Raw genomic sequence first — 20455 nt, 5'->3', positions numbered from 1 at the left:
TAACCTGAGTGTTACTCAGATGGCAGATGTTCACTCAGGCAGCACATCACAGTAGCCAGCAGGAGACATCTATTGACACAAAATGCCTCCTGTGGCATTAGCATAGAATTGCAAAGTCGCTGTGTATATAGTCGCAGCAGCTGTAAAATACCAGAAAACTCTGAATCAGGCCCTTCGTGCAATTTCCAACGTCTACCATATCTTTTTTTTTTTTTTTGGGGGGGGGGGGGGGGGGGGAGAATCAGTTTTGTTATATCTATCAAGTTGATTGCAAGAATTTGTGTTCCAATATCAAGTTCTTACCTCAGTTGTGACTGTCAACTATTATTAAATGATGATTAATATATATCTTATGTATATTCGTTACACTCAAGACATTTAAAAGACACAAGGCCATGAAGAATCTCAAGCATGCAGAACCAGGATGATCAGCAAGAGTCAATTGGGCACCTTTAGCATTGCCGAATAATGTCCTCAACCACATTTGACTGTATTATGATCAAATCTGATTTACTAATTATCTTAAGTGTGACAAGATCCTCTCAGACATTGATTGAGGTCTGTGATTTACTGCCAATTAGACCAGTGTAGGCCTAAATCAATGTGCATTTATAAGGAGATCTTAATGAAGGACTAATCAGCTGTGTAGATACTGCAGTATACAACACTCAGACCCAAGTTCATCTGCCGTAACAAATCCGTGTGCGTACAGCTTCAAAACATAATTAGTAATTTCATAATTAAAATATATTGAAAATACAGACCATCTCTGCTTCAGAGATTTTATTGGAAGGCCACAGGATTATTTCTTACTACAGGACATATCAGGGCTAGCTAGTGTGCAACAGAAATTTCTAGGTAACATTTCTAGTCAGGAAGCACTATTTGAGCTTTATTGGCGACCAAGTTCAGAGTTTTAAACTTGCAAACAGAACATTCTGGATCACAAAGTCCTTTTAATGATATATAACACACCTTAAAGCTACTCTTCCCAGACTACCATAAAATAGGTGAAACAAATGTAAAAAAAAAAAAACCTGTTGAGATGTAATTGGTTAATATTGATGTAATTCTTTTTCCTGCCTGGATGTGAACAATGCAGTGCTAAAATCCCAGGTAATGGTACTGGCGGCCATCCAAGCGAGTCTAGTGTATAGAGGCGACGACTGTTTAACAGGCTACTTTAGAGATGATGTTTAGCTTCTCCGGCAGCTAGCGATACCAATAAGTGGACAGACACCAGGGCTCTTTGTGGATGTACAGCAAAGTAGTAGGAGTCCAATGCGTCACACCTAGTATGTTTGTCATGCAGGTCTCTCTAGGGCAGAATATTGATGTTCATTATGGCACACCAGTCATTTTGTAGGCGTTCAATGGGGGAGTGGAGAAAGAAAAATCGCTCAAGAACAGAAGTCAGATGTGTAATGGTTTTCAAAAAAGTAAAAAGGAAACTATACATATTCTGTGTAGCGCACTGTTTCGGAGGCTTGTGAGGCAAGGACAAGACAAATACTGCATGCAAAAGATTGATTTCAGCAAACTAAAAATCCACTGTGGTAGAGTCGAGAATCAGCTAATATTTTATTTTTATACCTTCTGAATTGAAGCAGATTTCACTGGCAAAAAAAAAAAAGTTAATTTCTTGCACCCTTAAAAAAAAGGTTATCCATTGGCAGCCAACAGGACCTTTGCTGCACCGGGTCAGACATTCTGAGAGCAAAAAGTCAAAAGCAGAGTCTGGCACAACCGGACAAATTAAGTTAAGTTAAAAACCTATGCACATTGTGGTGAGCAGCAGTAAGAGGAGGGGAAAAAAACAAAACAAAAACAAGTTCTACATGTTTCAACTCCACCTATGCTCCAAATGAGTTTCCGCCCGGCATAAATAAAATTCTGGAAGAAATAAATACAAATTTGGCTTCTATGAGATCAGAAATGGTATGTAGTTGGAGGGAAGGCGGCAATACCCCCACCCACATTGCAAGGTGATCCTGTGCTGTGAGAGAGGAAAAAAAATAAAAGTATATAGAGGAGCGAGCTGGAAGGGCGATACAGTAGGGCACCTATGTGTCTTCATTCATTTCTTGACTGTCTGTCCGAGCAATCTTTCTTGGAGGAGCAGATGTTTCGCCTATTTCTAACTGGTCCTGGTCCCTTTTCTTTGCAGCATTCTGTGGAAAAGAGAAACAGGTAGGTACAAAATGTTAAATGATTAAAACACAAATCCTAGCCTAGTAATACAAAATGTTAGACTTTTATCAGATTGAAATAAAAGAAAAAAGTCAAGTTCAACTGTAGCGTTAGTGTTCCCGCTAGGCTTTATTTGCAGGGCGGCACCTCCTACACAATTTGCTGATGTTAAAATGCACCTTGCCTATTATGAAGGCGCACAGCTGACCTCCTGCCAAATATAGCGTGCCAGCAACACCCCGCTTAGCGGACCTCCTGGTGGACTTCTCTGCTCTCTCCCACTATGTCCGCTCTACTCTTTCCAGCTGCCTCGTTCCCCCCCCCACACTCTTTCCAGCTGCCTCGTTCCCCCCTCCCCATTGAACTCCATATGCAATTGGATGCTGCAGTATCTGGTGAGAGACAGGGCTGGGTTTGCCTCTTCCCGCTGAGGCAAGGCAAATCCAGCTCTCTAGTCTGTCTTCAGATGGAAGAGAAGAGGCCAGCGAGGAGCCTCCTCGTCAGGTCCATGGCAATTTAAGTACAACTCAGCATGATCCATTTACACAGTACAGAATGAGACCAAATCTGCGTGCAGTGGATTCTGGACCAACTCATCCTTCTGGGCCCAAACTATTCACAGTATGTATGTTGTAGTGGGCTCTGGGCTTGTGGAGAAAAACATTGGTTGTATGCACAGTGGGTAGTAACTCTCCTCAGGGACCCCATGTAGTTACTGGTCCCTCAAGTTTATACTTACTGCTACTTGCTAATGAGCCCTCTGTCCTCTCACAGTAGTGAAGTATCAAACCAGGAGTCAGTGTCTCTGGTACAGTGTAACCATCAGAAAGGAATGGGCAGACATACCCACTCTAGTTCCCATTCCTCTATAAAGTAGGTACTACTGTGTGGCACAACGTGAATAGGGGCATTATATTATAGAACATATAATCAATGTTACACTATATTACTTATGTGTATATAGAACTGTATACAGATGTGTGTATACAGATACATACTTTGCTGCAGTTGCGCTAAAAAGCCCCTCTTCTAACACCAGGTCCCGTGAGACTGCTAGCACCAGGCGTCTTTTTGCAGTAAAACGCGTCTAAGTCGCAATGCAACGCAACTACAACACACCAGCGGATTGTGCCAATTAATTTAATATGCGACACTTGAGTCTCTGAATGTGTATACAAAGTGCTAGTGTGACAGCTACAGCTTTTCATTCCAAGTTCTGTTGTGGTTCATATACAGACTCAGTTGCACACATATATACTTGTACAATGTTGCATATGAAATTAACCACCACAATCTGCTGGTGGGCCCTAGTCGCATTGCATAATTAGCTTGGGACCTGGCGGCTCACTCACCACCAGGCAAGTCACACTGCATGGCGTATCGAGGCTAGATGTACGTGCGTATGACAGCTTTAATGTGTCCAAAATTTTGCCCTTCAAAATTAAGATGTGCTACCCTCAGTAGTCAGCACCCTGGACTGAACACAAAGTAGCAGCATGTACTGTACAGCTCCTAATAGCATTCTCAGCTACATAATATTGAAGTTTGTTTTCAATATTATATAACAAAAACTTGCTCCCACCCATCTAGTGTTAATTAAGTTGAACGTAAAATGGTCACATATCCAGAGCACTAAGTTACACATTACTTCAGAATTTGGACAATACCATCACAGCCAGATCAGAGAGGTCTAGCAATTTAGCTCTCAGATCAAGCAGTCAGACATCAGGGCTGTCAGAAGATACACAGCTATGTGTTAAATGTTCATTTCAAATCAGATAATCTTTTGACATGGAATTACCACATAAATGCAGCTGCATTAACAGCACATATAGTTAAAATATTTTACAGAATAGGAGGAAAAAAATGCTATGTTGCTGATCATTCCTTAGGAGTCTTAAAAATATCTGTACATGTATTCCAGTCTACACTAAAGGTGGGTATCCACTACCCGATTAAATAGAGCGATTGAACGATAACATTGTTAAATCGCTTGTTAAGCGGGCACAAATCGGGCAGCATAATGTCAAGAACGACCAGCAATGCGCGCTCCCACTGGTCGTTTTTGACATCTCTCATCGCCCAAACATGCTGCTCAATCTGCCGATAACGACAGATTGGCCATGTTCTGGGATGAGGGGTGTCTACACTGAACGACTGATCATTCAATGTAGGCACAGCACAGATTGTGAGATGACTGCACGATTAGAATGTCGTAATCGTGCAGTCGTTTCACAGTCTACCAGAGGATGTGCCCCTTTACACACAGGGACATTGAGGCCAACTCAACTCTGAGCGATGGGTGGCTGTGCATATCACTTAGATTCGTTAGAACAACATGGCTCATTTTCCAGTAACCCCTATGAGGATACAAAGCAAATTGAGTTATGTTGTAGTCACCATGTGCCACTGTCATTAGCATTCTGATGGCATATAATGAAGGACACATTGCTTACCTTTTTGTCCCATTGTTGGTGTAGATAACGCAACAGTATATTTGTTTTCTCTGTAACTATGACTAAACAAAAACAGGAAAAAAAGAAAAAAAAAGAGAAGGTTTTATTTTCATTAACTTTGCAGATTATGGGGTCAATCCAATTAGGTGCGAATTGAGAGTTTGTTTCTTGAAACTCGCAGACTTCGCATTGAAACGCACTCCCGAGAATTCTCTAATCCAATTAAAAATGCCTATTCGCACTACTCGCAGCGGAGGAGTGCGAACTGACTGCCAAATGAGATTTGAGAGAAGTGTATCAAATAAAAAAAAGTGGGTAGGAGGGTGGGGTCCAAGGGGTTCCGCACAGTGTCCCAAAATGTTAACCTTAAAATAAAGATTTTCCTTTCCATCTCTGCAAATGGAAAGATGCTAAATAAGTCTGAGTCGGTGCAAGTTGCCAGTTGGATTGCAAAATTAATTCGCTGTGTGAATTCGAAGAGAAAATAGCAACGCGCACCTCGCAATTCACACTTAATTGGATTGACCCCTACATAGCGAACATTTGAAGACCGACCACACTTACTTTGGTCAGAAGGATACTCTCTTGTGGGGAGGTAAACTGAAGGCCGTCTGTTCTGTAAGACAATTCTTCTAAAGGTTATTTAAAAGTAGGTTAAAAAAAAAAAAAAAACAGACATTTACAACATGTATTTTACCCACCTAAATAATTGACAAAAGAACAGGGATACTGGTATTTGGACATTCATAGTATTACAAAAAGTAGTGTTTACAATTGATCTCTTGGAAACCATGCTTTATAGACACTACTGCCCAATGCCTGAAATTCATTCATTAAACATGATAGGCTTTCCCATTCAGTGCCTGTGGAAACAAAGGAGTCTATTTACAACGTGTCACGTTGTAAAACCCAACACTTCTGTTCATGTCTATGCCCGATATTTAAAAGAGCAGTGCTTTTACTAGCAGTGTCTAGCTAGGAAAAGCACTGCCCTTTTAAACACCCGGGCATAAACACGAACAGAAGTGTCGGGTTTTACAACCCAACACTTTGTAAATAAACCCCAATGCACATATACTTTACCCTCTCTAGGTACCTGCATAAACAAACAAGTTCCTATCATATCAGTATTAATAAACTGCCTGCAATGTTCGCTGCACATACTACAGAAACTCTGCACATAATCTACCTATTTAACAAGAAATAGACTACAAATACTAATTTCCATTCGATAAAACAGGTGGGCATTTGGCATTAATTTTAGAACAGTATCAGACAGCAAAGCACATTCACTAACTGTAAAGCTGGGGTACACACTAAACCAGGGCTCGATCCCGGTCGCCAGGTCGCTATGGCGACTAAAATTTTACATCTGGCGCCGGGATTTGCAGAGACCCCAGCCAGGCAGTGATTACAGTGAGTTTTCGTTTAGACACTAAACACTGCTCTGCATACTTCAACACTCTACGCCTATTGCATCCAACATTGGACATGCAAATTAGGACCCATCCCCATTTTGTGATTGGAGGCGCTTAGTCTCATAGTTTACGCGGGTCCTGGAGGACGTGCTGCAGCGTCGACAAGAGTACTGGCTCGCTGGTAACACAACAACCTGGGAGCCATGGCAGCAGTGACGGCCATTCTGCATTGATAGTCCCTCAACACCTCACTGGCCTGCAGCTAAGATCACACAGCCCGCTGGTAGTAGGATTCAGGACCCATTGCAACCCGAGAGCCTTGGTGGCAGTGTCAGTGCACTGAAGAGCTCCACAGCGCCTAGCGACCGAGCACACAGCCCACCGGTGAACAAGATAAAGGACCTGCAGCACATTACGATTTTTTTTAATCAGCACAAGGTGAGTCCTGCCGCCAGTGGGAATAGACCCCAGGACTATGGACACCAACACTACGGACGCTGCAGCATGCACCGCAATATCCGCTTAACCCCTGGCTAAAGAGACACAGGAGCAAGCTCGGGAGAAGGGCCGCTGTGTCACTGTCACTCTGACATGCTGCTGGCTGACCTTCCTCACTTGCTGGATGGTGTTTTTTCTCTCTGGGCTACTCGTACTCCATGGCCTATTCCTACATAGCACGAATGATGGACCTTGTCAGACAGCTTCACCGGGATTAGCTCCACATGATTTATTCCCTGGTGCTCCTACAGTTGCCCAGCTACAAGTTAGTCAGGTACTAGACCACCTATCATTCTTCTGTTGTCTCAGATCCAATCACAGGCAGTAGATGCAGCAGCCTTGCCTCCCTGTACACATTCATTTCCACATTGGGGCATACCATGTATTGTGGGCACTGGTGGTGCAGACTATATTTTGGGGATACTGCAGTAGGGCAGACTAAATTTGCATACTATGAATTGTACACCGGAGCCGGGCATGCATCACGATTTGATGGAATGTGGGGAAGCCTGGAGGACCATTGAAGGGGCATTGGTGGTGTTCTATAGTTTTTATATATTTTGATTGCGGATGACAGTCTGGCTCGTAAATTTTTTTTCAAAATTGTCAAGCCCTGCACTAAACTATGTGAGAACCCCGGAATGCCCGCAGAGAACCCCAGATCGATACTGGCATCGCTGCCCGTAAGGGTGCCGGAGCGGCAGCGCAGACGTCCCTTGTATACCACCATTCTCGCAGTAGAAACCCAGTATATGTTCACAATAATACATGCGTTTTATTATAAGTATGTTCCATGATGCTTAGGTGATCTTATATACTAGAATTATCAACAATTTAACCATCGATGACCCCAGTCTTGAGTAATGGAACTACTCCATTTTTTTTGCTATTTTGTCTCAACGTAGGGAACATCTTAGTTTTGATTAAACACAACATTTAATTCCAAGTAGATCGGGCACCCCTATAATCCTTTCAAGTATTCTAATGTACGCGAGCGTTTGCCTCCAATATGAAAAAAAATAAAATAAATGATGAATATTTTACCTTTGTCTAGATAAAATAAGCATATGTCAATGTTTCTTGTCTATGTAGAACCATGGGGCACGAATCAATTAAACGCGAAGCGAATAGTGCCGGGAATGAGCTTCCGGAGCTATTCAATTCTGCGCAAAGCTAGGTCGGGCAAGGCTCGTTCTCGCGCCTTAAAACAGGGTATTTATGTGTGAGAACGGGCATTCTCAGACTAAACTTCCCGGCGATGCAGTTTTCATCATCGCGTCTGGACTTTTGGCGAATTTCTGCTCGCATCCCCGGAGGGATGTGAGAAGAAATCCTTAGTCGGGCTTAGCAGCGTGATTAATTAAATAGCTCCGGGAGCTGATTCCCGACGCTATTCACTTTGCGTTGAATAGAATCGTGCCCCATGGAGGACTTCCTTTCAACATGTAAGACTGTCCCTTTAAACTAACATTTATGCATTCTGAAAAAACAGTCCACAAATATCCGATGTCCCAGAAATAAAATGCAGCTGCAGGTTGACATCACAGAGCAAGTGGTCACACAATTGTTTGATAGCAGTATGCAGATGATGATTATCCATGTCATGGCCTGCTCAGTCACAGACTTTAAATCCAAACAAGCATTTAAGGGATATTCTGAAGTAATGCCGGACAACGCATAATTATCAATTAAAGAGCCATCAGTTGTGTTCCTTGCTCCTTCAAGAAATCCTCCTGTACAATTTGAGACACTAGTAGACTCATTGCCAGGACAAATACAGGCCATACATGGAGGCCCAACTCCCTATTAGGTGACATTGGAGGCGATGTAAGAAGCTCAGAAGTGGTATCCACGCACATTAGGTGCGCTGATACCGCTTCTACCCGATGTATGACCGGGGGTTTGGCGGTAAATGACAGTGGCGCCCCTGTCATTATCGGCGTTGCAATCTACAAGATAGCAGCGCCGATAGCCTGGGCCATGTATGAACAGTCAGATCGCCTGACCGTTCGGCCTGCTGTAGCTGTTCCTATCGACAGCTACAACCTGGCGCTGCCCTATCCCCACAGCAGGGACAGCGCTGTCCCTGCTGCGGTGGCTGCCGGCTCCAGGCTGCGCGCAGGGTTCTCACGATACTTGCGAGATCCCGCGCATGCTCAGTGGAGCCGGCCGGGACTGAGACACAGCGCATCAGCACTAGGCTGACGCGCTGAAGTCTCTAGCTGGTAGCGCCGGAGGGGGGAGTTAACGCTCCCCCGCTCCGGCTGATGAGATGTTTATACATCTCATCGGTAGTGCCGCTATAATACATCTACCACTTTAAATGGCTTTTTATTACTTATTGTTTGCCACCTACCTGTAGGTTCCAGTAGAGGAACTGATCAAAAGTTTGACCCCGAGCGCTACACAATGAGAGGGGAACTAATGTTTTTAAAACTACATTATAGCCAACGAACAGGCATTGAACCTCACACTTCAGGTAGCCAGTCAAAAATCAGACACAATTAGATATTTTAGCTGCACTAAAAATACTACCGCAAGTGACTTACTGAGGCTTTACACACAGAGTCTGCATGAAATCTGCTAAAGTTGTTCTCATTGTAGACTGGTAGGCCTTTTAAAAAGTCCGCCTAGAAAAGAAGATAAAAAAAAAAAGATATACAGATCAATAAGTCAAAAATGAGTTCTGTACAGTATCAAAAAAAATAAAAACACAAGTTCGTCAAAGAAACTGCTTGCAAGATCAACAAGGTCAGGCTGATTGAATGCAAGTAGATATGCATAAGCGCCTCAAATTTACACAACCTCTCTAGTTACAAAGCAAATACTTACATTTTGACTTGGAGATTGCCAACTGGAAATAATTCCTGACACATACTAATATATGCGAAATTGGATTTAGTAGATAAACGTAGAATGGTTGAAGAAAGAGCTATAGGTATACACACATCTGAAACAATATAAGGAACCCCGACCCCTTTGACGTTCCTCTCTGACCATTATTCGATTTTTAGTGGCAGCCTGTGGGACGAGTGGGGTACTGCCACTGAAAGATCTTCTGAGCTTCTGAGCCTGCGACGAAAAATCCCGCCGATGGCAAGTAGCGTGCAGGGTTCCCGCAGCTAATCTAATCGGGCAGCTTATCCATTAGCCGCAGCGTAAACCCTGCAACTAACAGAATTCTCCCCTTACGCAACTTTTTTGAGCATGCAGCCAGTCTTTGGGTAATTTCATGAAATGCAGATCCAGTTTTTGCACATCGAATCCCTGACAAATTATCGCTTGTTAGGCTTTTCTGTTTTTTATGCAATTTGTGAATCATCCGGCAACATTTTAGCCCAGTGTTGCCTAAAATAAAGATATTAAGCCAGGGCTCGACAAATACCGGATAGTAGGTCGCCATTGGCAACTAAGGTTTCAGTCTGAACAACATAGATTTTGCTGAGGTCTACTTTACAGTTTGACTCTGAATGGCTAAGTGTAGACCCTGTGAGTGACAAGAGAAAAGGTTTTCACACTGCATGTAGTGATAGTCACAATGAATGAGGACCCACCCCCGTTTCTTCTGTATTGGAGGATGAGGTTTGAGAGCACTCTGTTTTGACCAGCCAATTTCAAGTCTCCAGGGCTCAGCTAAGCCAAACCCGGCCCTTGTACCATGGTTGCATGATCCCGGTTGTCACTGAAGAGGCTTCAAGGGTGTAGAAGATCTTGTTGCCTGGTCTGACCGATTACGCTGCAAGGCTATCACTGTCCATAGCTACACACTGTACGGGATACATAGTCAAAAAATTGTACTGGTACGGAGGGAAGAGCAGTGGCTCCTGGGACCTAATCTTATGTAGTAATCCAGGGAACCATTTGTTTAAAATACTCAGAAGGACCTGGGATGGCATGGGATTAGGGAGGCCAAACCCGGGCCGTATTTTCAATCCTGGGTTTGGGGAAAAAAAAAAAAAAAACTCAATCCCAGGATTCCAGGGATTTGCCTGGTTTAAAAAATAATAAAAGTCCCCCACCCAGCCCCCATAGTGCCTTACCGAGCGGCAATGGCAGGAAAACTGCAGCATGGCCATGTAGAGAGGGTGTGGGGGGGCGAGGGAGGGCGGGCACTCCAGCTGCGAAGTGCGTACAGCCGGGGGAAGGGTGAAAAGGACAGCATCAGAAAACTCTGCTGGAGGTGCTCAGTGCTGCCAGGCATTTAAAAATAAAACATTTATGGCCAGTGCCGGAATTGGAGGCTTCCAATACCGGGATTCGTTCCCGGACAGTTTTAGGCCAAAATCCTGGGATCCTGCCGATCCCGGGATTGGCCTCCCTACATGGGATGCCGTTCAATAGCAGTGTTTTGGGCCTATCAGGTTCAGTAGCGGTCATTAGTCAATGGACTTGCAGAGTAAGAAAGTGGTTTAATGTCTTACCATGGATACCTTGGTAGTTAAATGCAGTGATAGGATTGTAGAACCATGGAAGGTATTGTGCAGGCCATGGTGTGGTCTAGGCCAAGATTTTGCATTTAGCCAGCAATGTGTATAGATTACACACCATGTGGAACGGAGCACTAGGATAGCCCATCCAGCCCATATGATAACTACACCAAGCTCCACTATTTGGCTTCATTTAACAGCTTCCCCAATATTATTATTAGTTGGGGGCACAACTGTGGAATAACTGGGAAACACGAGAGAGTGTGGCATACTATTTATTTTTTGTGTCAGGGAGTAGCATGTGTGGTGATAGGATTTCATGTGGGTAGTTCTGAAGGGCATTGACGGGGTATGTGTGGTGGTCTATAAAGTTAACATTCTCTTAAGGTGGCAAGCAGAAATCGGTGACAAGTCCTGGTTTTGGGTGCCCAAACTGCGTTAACCAGGAGTTAGATGAGTTTGGCTGGATGGAGTAATTCAATTGTTCATATTTCTGCTTGCACCCTCCTGAGCACTAACCAGGACTTTAGACAAGTTTGGCCGTTTTACATGTCTTTTTTTTTTTTTTTTTTTTAAATTGAGTAATATTTTATTGGATTTACTAAACATTAACATACAGTATAAAAGAAAAGCATCAGACAATATACAATGTCCAAAGAAAATTTGTAGTACAAAAATAAATATGTTGAATGTAGCGGAACGCGATCCATAAAAAATAACAAGCATGTATAAAAAAAAAATCAATACAGTGATTAACTTAATAAAAAATAAAAACACAATACATACATATCGAAATAAAAGCATTAAATATTTGTACTGTACAAGAATACAATAACTATTACACCTAACAAAAAAAATAAAATGAATATGTCAAAGAAAAATGGTATACATCTTCTATATTAGAACTTGGGAAAAAATTAAAAATAAACAAAACGAAATTGAATAAAAATATTATACATCATTGGTTGGTATAACCACATTTCCAATGTGCCTCAGTACTGAAACTCTAGTAACCAAAACAAGCCGGGAACCCCAGAACTACTAGTACCTCTCTGACAGCAATCATCCCAAAAAAAAAAAAAGTTAGGATGAGCAATAACCTTGTCCATGACATCGTGCTTAATCATCCCCAGAATATTATTCTGTTGATTTTTACATGTATTAAATTAAAAGATGCAGATCCCATATCAATCCAAAAATGACTGCGTGGTCCACATCCAGCTATACCCCAAGGTCAACCCTGTGGACCCCCTTCTTCAAGATCCATAGGGGGTCCACAGGATTGACCTTGGGGATGTCCCAAAGCAATCAAACTAAGGGCGTGGACGCTCCTGTGCTGAAAGGAGAATCCGGCGCCCGAAGGAAGCATCCTGAGAGGCAAAGGTGTCAAAAGCATAGAACCTTAAAAAAGGACTGGATGGGAGACCACGTGGCCGTCTTACACAGCTGAACAGCCGAGGCGCCACGGATAGCTGCCGACGAAGGGCCTACAGACAGAGTACAATGAGCCTTAATAGAGGCTGGAACAGGCAAACCCTCACAAATAGCCAAAACGAAGCCAACGGACTATAGTTTGTTCATTGGCAGGCCAATCCCTCCTGTGAAAATCAAAAAAAAGAGGACAAGCAAGGAATCTGACTTGCGAATGGAACTAGTCTGGTCCACGTAAACCCTGAGAGCATGGACCACATCCAAGGAAGCCTCACCAGCCGAGAGATCAGGTGATTGAAAGGCCAGCACAACAATTTCCTGATTAATGTGGAACTTAGAAACCACATTAAGAAGAGAACTGGGACGAGTGCGAAGCACTGCCCTGTCCTGGTGAAATATCAGGAAAGGAGGATGACAGGAAAGCGCCCCCAATTCTGACACCCTCCTGGCCAAAGCAATTGCCAGGAAAAAAAACAACAGTCTTAACAGTTAACCACTTGAGTTCCACCGACTCAAGCGGTTCGAATGGAGGACCCTGTAGGGTCCGAAGCACCACCGCCAAATCCCAAAGAGCCACTGGTGGAACAAAGGGAGGCTGAATCCTGAGAAGACCCTGGAAAAAGGTGCGGACATCTGGCAGTGTACCTATCCTACGCTGAAACCACACAGATAGTGCAGACACATGAACTTTCAATGAAGCGAGGCGTAAGCCTAAGTCCAAACCAGACTGAAGGAACGCCAAAATCTTAGAAACACAACACCCCTGAGGATCGTAGTTTCTGGACTCTCACCATTGAAAATAAGTATGCCACACACTGTGGTAAATTCAGGCGGAAGCAGGCCTGCAGCAACGTGCTTATGACGGAGCTGGAAAAACCACAGGACCTTAAGAATGATGTCTCACGAGCCACGCCGGCAAAGACAGACGACCCAGATCTGGGTAAAGGCAGGGACCCTGAGACAACAGGACCCGACGTTGAGGCAGAGGGAACGGAGCGTCGATGGAGAGGCTCCGAAGATCGGAGTACCAAGGACGTCTGGGCCAAGCCGGAGTCACCAGCAGAAGTGTGCCGCAGCCCTGTTTGAATTTCCGAAGGATCCGAGGGAGCTGGGATATTTTTAAGGGAATAGATACGCCAGCTGAAAGGTCCAGTTCACTGGCAAGGCGTCCACCAGGCTTGCGCCGGAATCTCTTGTCATCTCTTGTCCTGGACCGGTACACAGGTAACTTGTGATTGTGATGGAAGGCCATGACGTCCACCTCCGGCAGTTCCCAACTGTCCACGAGTAGCTGAAATACCTCTGGGTGAAGCGACCATTCCCCTGGATGCACGTCGTGACGGCTGAGGAAGTTCGCCTCCCAATTGAGGACTCCTGGAATGAAGACAGCCGAGATGGCCGGAAGGTGGCACTCCACCCAAGACAGGATCAGTGACACCTCTGACATCGCTGCCCGACAGAGTCCCCCCTTGACGGTTGATGTACGCCACCGTGTTGGCATTGTCGGACTGAACTTGCACGGCCCTTCCTTGAAGAGCGTGACCGGACAACTGGAAGGCCCTGTACATGGCCCGAAGTTCCAGAATGTTGATGGGAAGAACCACTTCCTCCGCAGTCCAACGGCCCTGAAGTGAAAGCGGACCCGTCACTGCACCCCAACCCCGAAGACTGGCATCTGTCGTGATCAGAACCCAGGCCGGGATCCAAAAGGGGCGACCCTTGATGAGATGTCTGAAGCTACCGAGCCAGCGACAGGCACACCTCCGGAGACAACGCCAGCATCTGAGTCCTGATCCGGTGTGGTAACCCGTTCCATTTGGATAGAATCAGTCCCTACAGGGGCCTGAAATGGAACTGGGCATATTCCACCATGTTTAACGCCGACACCATGGACCCCACAACACTCATTGCTGAGTGAACTGACACCTGGGAACTCCTCAGGCAACTGCTCACTCGTAGTTGTAGGGAGGAAGTCTTTTCTGGAGTCAGAAAGATCCTTTGCTGACAAGAGTCCAGAAGGGCTCCCAAATGAACCATCCTTTGTAAAGGCGTCAGGGAGGACTTTATCCAGCTAATCAGCCATCTGTGCACTTGCAGACAAGCAATTGTCAGGTGGAGATGTTCTAGAAGTACCTCCGGTGAGCCTGCCAGCAATAGAAGGTTGTCCAGATACGGTAGAAGCCGTATACCTTGGCTCCGCAGATGGGTAGCCATGACAGCCATCATTTTGGTGAACACCCTTGGAGCCGTGGAAAGACCAAAGGGCAGAGCCTGAAACTGGAAGTGATGCTGGCATATAGCAAACCTCAGATACCGCTGGTGTGAAGGTGCTACAGGAACATGGAGGTAGGCGTCCTGGATGTCCAGGGAGACCATATAATCCCCCGGTTCCATAGCTAGAATGATAGAACGCAAAGTTTCCATCCTGAATTTGGGCACTTGTTCATCGACTTCAGATTGAGGATAGGCCGAGGAGACCCATTGGGTTGCGGAACCAGAAACAGTAGTAACCCGTCCCGCGTTGAGAAAGCGGAATGGGAACAATGACCCCTGCTTTCAGCAAGGACTCTATGGCTCCCTGAATCTGCAAAGCCTTGGTCTGAGAAAGACTCTTGCAGAAGAACTGTTGGGGGGGGGGGGGGGGTCTGTGACGAAAGGAAAGGGCGTACCCCTGAGAGACCACTTCTCGTACCCAAGCATCTGTGGTGGTATTGCACCAGCACTGGGCGAATTGAAGAAGTCGGCCTCCCACTCTGGGATCCCCCACAGAGAGGCCCGTCCCATCAGACTGAATGCTTATCCTCTGGCTTGGAAGCAGGGTGTCAAGTCTCCACTTTCCTAGATGTAGGATCCTTTAGGGATGAAATGGAAGGCATAGACAAGGTAGCACTCTTGATCAAGCGAGTAACGCGAGAATCCACTGCAGGCAGTGTTTCCCACTTTTTGCAATGACTTGCAGGAAACGTATAACTAGACGCCAAACTTTTGTGGCTGAAATCTTTTACTAGGTGACTGCCAGGCCTCCGCCATATGATCAGTCAGTCAGCTGGTCAGATAGAGGAAAAACAGCCGAAGACACTTTTGCCTGCTTAAAATTTGGATACTTGGATTTAGGGGCCGATGAGTCATCCTCTGTATCTAAAATGGACCGCACCGCCCTCACCAATGCCGGCACATTAATGGAAGATTTTGTTTCCAATTCCCAGAGAGGGGAATCTGAGTCAGAGTCCTCAGGCAATTTCCCCCTCATCCGAGGACGCATCAGAGTCTGATAGTTGCGCAGACTGGGATGACATAACAGGGCATTTAGACGCCTTGTGAGGCTTGTCACTCCATAGCATAGTTTGGAAGGCTGAAGATGAGGCCGCGAAACTCTGGACTGGACTGAAGAACACATCCACCAATGGTGGTTGACCCGCCTGCGGGAGACCCTGAAAGGAAATGACATACTGCTGTGTCACCGGAGACTGAATATACATAGGTAACCCCGTATATGGATTAACAGTCTGAGGCCCAGGGGGAGACCGCAATAAATGCGGTATACCCTGAGAAGGGGGGGCTGGCTGGTTGGGGTAATCCCCTATGGGGGAGAGCAGTTGGGTCCACGATGGAAGCCAGCTCCTGAGAAAATACCGCCCAAGGAGGGTCCTGTCCCAAATTTGTGGGGTTAGAGGGACCAGGTAACTGACGGCACCTCACACACAGCCCATCCTGTGATAAAGCCTCCATATTTACCCCTGCAGCGCAACATCCGAAGGAGAGCAGTGCTCAACTTCCTCGCCAGACATGATAGATAGATAGAATCTATCTATACACACAACTCAACACAATAGGGAAATCCAGTGGCATACTCCTGGCACACCCACAAGCATGCAGCACACATGGCACCGTGTAGCACACAACTGTATGTGACCGACCTCACAAATACATTCATTTATATAAGTGAGATCCGAGAAAAGCCCTTCCCCCACAGACCTGCCAGGGCCATAGGAGAAGGACAGGCTATAGATTGACAGTAAGTAAAAATAAAGCACAGTCAGCACTAGCAAAAGTCACATACAATGCAGAAAGTTAATACTCACTGCACCTTTTAACTATTTTCAACCTGGCCAGATTCAGTGTCTGGGAAAGCTATAGTGCTGTGTACACTGTCCTAGCAGGGGAGAGGTACACAGGGGGACCGGTCCGCACGCTGCCTGAGAGATCTGCGATGTGCCAGGGAAGATGGCCGCGGGGGAAAGCGGCTCAGCGTCGCCAGACCCGAGCAGAAAGGCGCGCTGAGCTGAGGAGCCCCTAGACAGGGAAGGCTGTCTCCCCTGGCTAGCAATTAACCCCAGGGATGCCAGCTCCCGCTGTAATCCCTGTTGGTCTAGTGGACCCACGGGGTATGCCTCCATGGAGGGTGAACCCGCCGCTAGAGCCTCCGGTCTGTCCCCAGAGACTGAAGGCCGCATTCACACACACGGCACCTTACGTGTTCCCCGGCGAACCGGCAGCAGCCTAGGGATTCCTCCAGAGTCCGGCTAGTACAGACTCTGCGGTCCCGCTGCGTTCCCAAGATCTGTACTGGCATCGCAGCGCCAGCGGGGTGTAGAAGTGGCAGCTTGGACATCCAATGGACAGTCCAACACTGCCGCTCTGAAGTGTTAGTTCAAAATAAAAAAAACTTAACAAAAGCTAAAGGGGCTGCTAAGCAGCCCTGTTGCGCGAAGGGTGACCCGACTGTGGACGGGCACCAACTAAAACTGAGGTGCCTGTGGCTCGGGGGCAGGGTATGGAGGAGGATGGACCCAGTGCATCCTGGGAGCAGCTAAAGCTTTAACTGTGTGGTGCCCATGGGCACCAGCTATACCCCAAAGTTGACCCTGAAGAAGAAAGATCAATACTGGACCTCCAATTGGCTCTTGTTAGGCCAGATGTTCCCAAATGCAGTCCTCAAGGCCCCCCAACAGTTTAGCTTTTAGAGATATCCATGGTTGAGCACAGGTGACTTAATTAGTACCTTAGTCAATTTGATTTACCCACCTGTGCTCAACCAGGGATCTCTCTAAAAGCTGAATTGTTGGGGAGCATTGAGGACCGTGTTTGGGAACCTCTGGCTTAGGCTAATGTGTAACCACAGACATACAATATGGGCTGTCATCAAAGCAGAGGATACAGCTGGACATTACATCATACATGATAGGGATTAACTATAACACTCTGCACATTATTTTTAAAACAGTCAGCTAAACCTATTTTAAGACAGCATAGGTGTAAACTGAAATAACATTTATATTATAAGACAATTCCTGCAAAGTGGTATAAGTGAATTAGAAATCAGAAATGGGCACTGTCACATAACATTCAGTAAAAAAACACCAGCCAGTGGTACCAGTGCAAATACAGGTACAAGTTGCCCAGACATGCATGGCTCTGGCCTCTACCCGGCTTACACCGCCCAAGTGATAGAGTAGATGTAGGCACTGGGATGTCCATGCACAGAGGACATAAGTAGCACCCTCCCCAAAGCTAGCCACTGTGCTGGAGCTAGGACTAGGCCTCTATAGCTCCATTACATGTACAGGGCAGGCACCATCATGACTTTCCAACGGCTCCTTATAAGGGGCCCACACAAGCAGAAACTGCCCCAGTGCATAGTCAGCCCATCCTGTGTGCTCCCCTCCTCTCTGCCTCCCCTCACAGACCCCTTGGCCGAGATCTACATGACGGGCCTAGCACCCCCATACTGTGCCTAGCCGCACCTCGATGATGAGACCCACGCCTCAACTCATGCCCACACTTTGCCACCTGCGTATACATCATGTACCAACCATAATCATCAGTCTTCTGCACCCAGCTCATCCAGCCTCACCCACTCACACAAACCCGCCGCCGTGCTTGCTGCGTCCCCAACTCGGCGCCGCTTTTCATTGGTCGCCGCGCACAGGCCGTAGACTCAGCTCTCCTCTCAAATTGGCGACTTCAGCCCTCTATCAGCAGCCCGGGCTTCTGATTGGCTTTACGGGACGTCTGTCAGCGGTGTGACAGAGGTTGCACAGAAAAACGCATCAGCTCTCTAGTCGCATGAATTATCATTGGCTGCGGAGAAAGGAAATAAATGTCAAAAACCGACCGCAAGGGATGCCGGGAGACGTAGTTCCCGGGGAGTGCTAGCACGTGACATCAGCCAGCGGCCGGCGCTGCGTGCCTGCATCCGTCCACTGCGGGTTGTGTGGGTCGGGAAACAGGCAGCGTCGATAACCTTATAGATATTATTTTAAAAAAATTCTTCAAAATTGAGGATTCTTTTATTATCAAATTATGCAAATAATAGATTATTAAACATGATATAGTATAAGTTCTTAACAACCATGCTGATTTTTAATATGCTGATTTGAATGAAGTTTAAATAGCTAATCAGTCAATTTAGGGTCATTTCTTTTGGAAAAAAAATAATTTCTAGAGGTAAAAAAACATGTACACACACACACACACACACACTAGGGCTGATTGAAAAGTAATGAGACCGAATGTTTTTCAGAATCAGATGACTTCACAGGATCTGAAGATTTTTCTTTTTCAAAGTAGAATCCTTCACCAGGGGCGTATCTACCCATTGTGGCCAGGATGGCACTCGCCAGGGGCGCAGACCAAGCGGGGGCACCGTCCGGCAGTGCCACCAGCAGCCAAGGCGTGGACAAGGCCCCACAAGTGTAGGGCAGACCGCAGTGAGAGCGGTCTGCCCTACATAGTTTACAAACACACAGCCGCCAGCAGCGGCTCTGTGTTTGTAATAGCAGCCAGCCAATGAGAGTCAGACTCTCCACGGAGGGAGCCGGCTGGAGCTCTGTGTTTCGGCTCCCCCCGCAGCATGTGATGGGAGAGACGTCATACGTCATGATGTCTCGCCCATGTAGGAGGAGAGTGGGCCGGGACTCAGAGCGGACAGCAGCGGTCGCGTCAGGAGCAGGGATCAGGTAACTTGAATTTTTTTTTTGTTCTTTGTGTGTAAGCCTAGCTCTACGGGGGGGGCACTTAAATAGGGAGTGCCCGCTACTGGGGGCACTTTATGGGGGGGTGCCCGCTACTGGGGGCACTGTATAGGGGTGGCCACTATTGGGGGCAATTTATGGGGGTTGGCCACTACTGGGAGCACTGTATAGGGGTGGCCACTACTGGGGGCAATTTAGGGGGGTGGCCACTACTGGGGGCACTGTATAGGGATGGCCAACTACTGGGGGCACTATAGGGGGGACTACTACTGGGTGCACTGTGTAGGAGGGACTACTACTGGGGGCACTCTACTACTGGGGGAAATGCAGCATAGGGGGCACCAGTCCATTACATTGCCAGCGGCACTTGATTCCCTAGATACACTCCTGTCCTTCACATTCAATACATTTTTTGCAGCATTTCAACAACTATTCAAAGACGTGCAGGAGATTGTTTTGTGGCATCACTCTTAAGCTGGCCACACACATGGCGATCTGCACACGATCAGCCGATGTGTACAATTTCCCTTGAAACTCTCCCCAGCAGCTCTGCACACAATCTGCACACAATTTGGTGCCCAGGGGCAGATCTCTCCTGCATCCAGACTTTCACAATGCGTCGTGTCCTAGATTGCCAGATCTGCCCTACTGCACGGCAGATCTGAAGATGCGATGTGTGACCAGCGAGGCCACGCATCGCATCATGAGTGGTGACTCACGATTTACTCAGGATTTGGCCATATTTTACACGATCTGTCGTTCCAATGTGTCGGAATCGGCCAGATCGGGTAAAATATCACTATGTGTGTGGCCAGCATTAGTGTTGCAGCTGTGGCATTTTTACTTCATAAACTGTTGAGTACTTCTTTCCACGCAGTTGTTTTTTCAGGGTTGGGAATGCCCAGAAATCACAGGGTGCTAAGTCCGGATCATATGGAGGGTATTACAGTGCTGTCCCATTCATTTAAGTCAGTGCTGCTAATGCAACAGCAGCAACATGTGGTCAGGCATTGTCTTGGAGCAAAAAACAGTGTTTCTTCAGCAAATGTGGCCTTTACTTC

General features: G+C 46.3%; 1 protein-coding gene across 4 annotated transcripts; it reads right to left on the bottom strand.

Moving 5' to 3' along the window:
* Nucleotides 1-768: 768 nt before the first annotated feature.
* Nucleotides 769-18473, bottom strand: DDA1 (DET1 and DDB1 associated 1). 4 transcript variants are annotated; one of them, XM_088478407.1, is made up of 5 exons: nt 18283-18473; nt 9112-9192; nt 5211-5262; nt 4647-4708; nt 769-2171 (listed from the first exon to the last, which is right to left on the bottom strand). In XM_088478407.1, the coding sequence occupies exons 1-5, from the start codon at nt 18331-18333 to the stop codon at nt 2064-2066; spliced, it is 354 nt and encodes a 117-aa protein (XP_088334533.1). In that variant the 5' UTR covers nt 18334-18473; the 3' UTR covers nt 769-2063. The 4 variants fall into 4 exon arrangements, with proteins under 4 accessions (XP_088334533.1, XP_088334534.1, XP_088334535.1 ...); XM_088478408.1 differs by having other exon boundaries at nt 18234-18467; XM_088478409.1 differs by lacking the exon at nt 18283-18473 and having other exon boundaries at nt 5211-5278; nt 9112-9193.
* Nucleotides 18474-20455: the final 1982 nt, after the last annotated feature.

The sequence above is a fragment of the Taudactylus pleione genome, unplaced genomic scaffold (genome assembly GCF_031769625.1).
Source record: "Taudactylus pleione unplaced genomic scaffold, aTauple2 ptg000214l, whole genome shotgun sequence".
Classification (NCBI taxonomy): Eukaryota; Metazoa; Chordata; class Amphibia; order Anura; family Myobatrachidae; genus Taudactylus; species Taudactylus pleione.
Note: the sequence above shows the minus strand (reverse complement) of the source record. Positions and strands in the feature narration are given on the sequence as shown.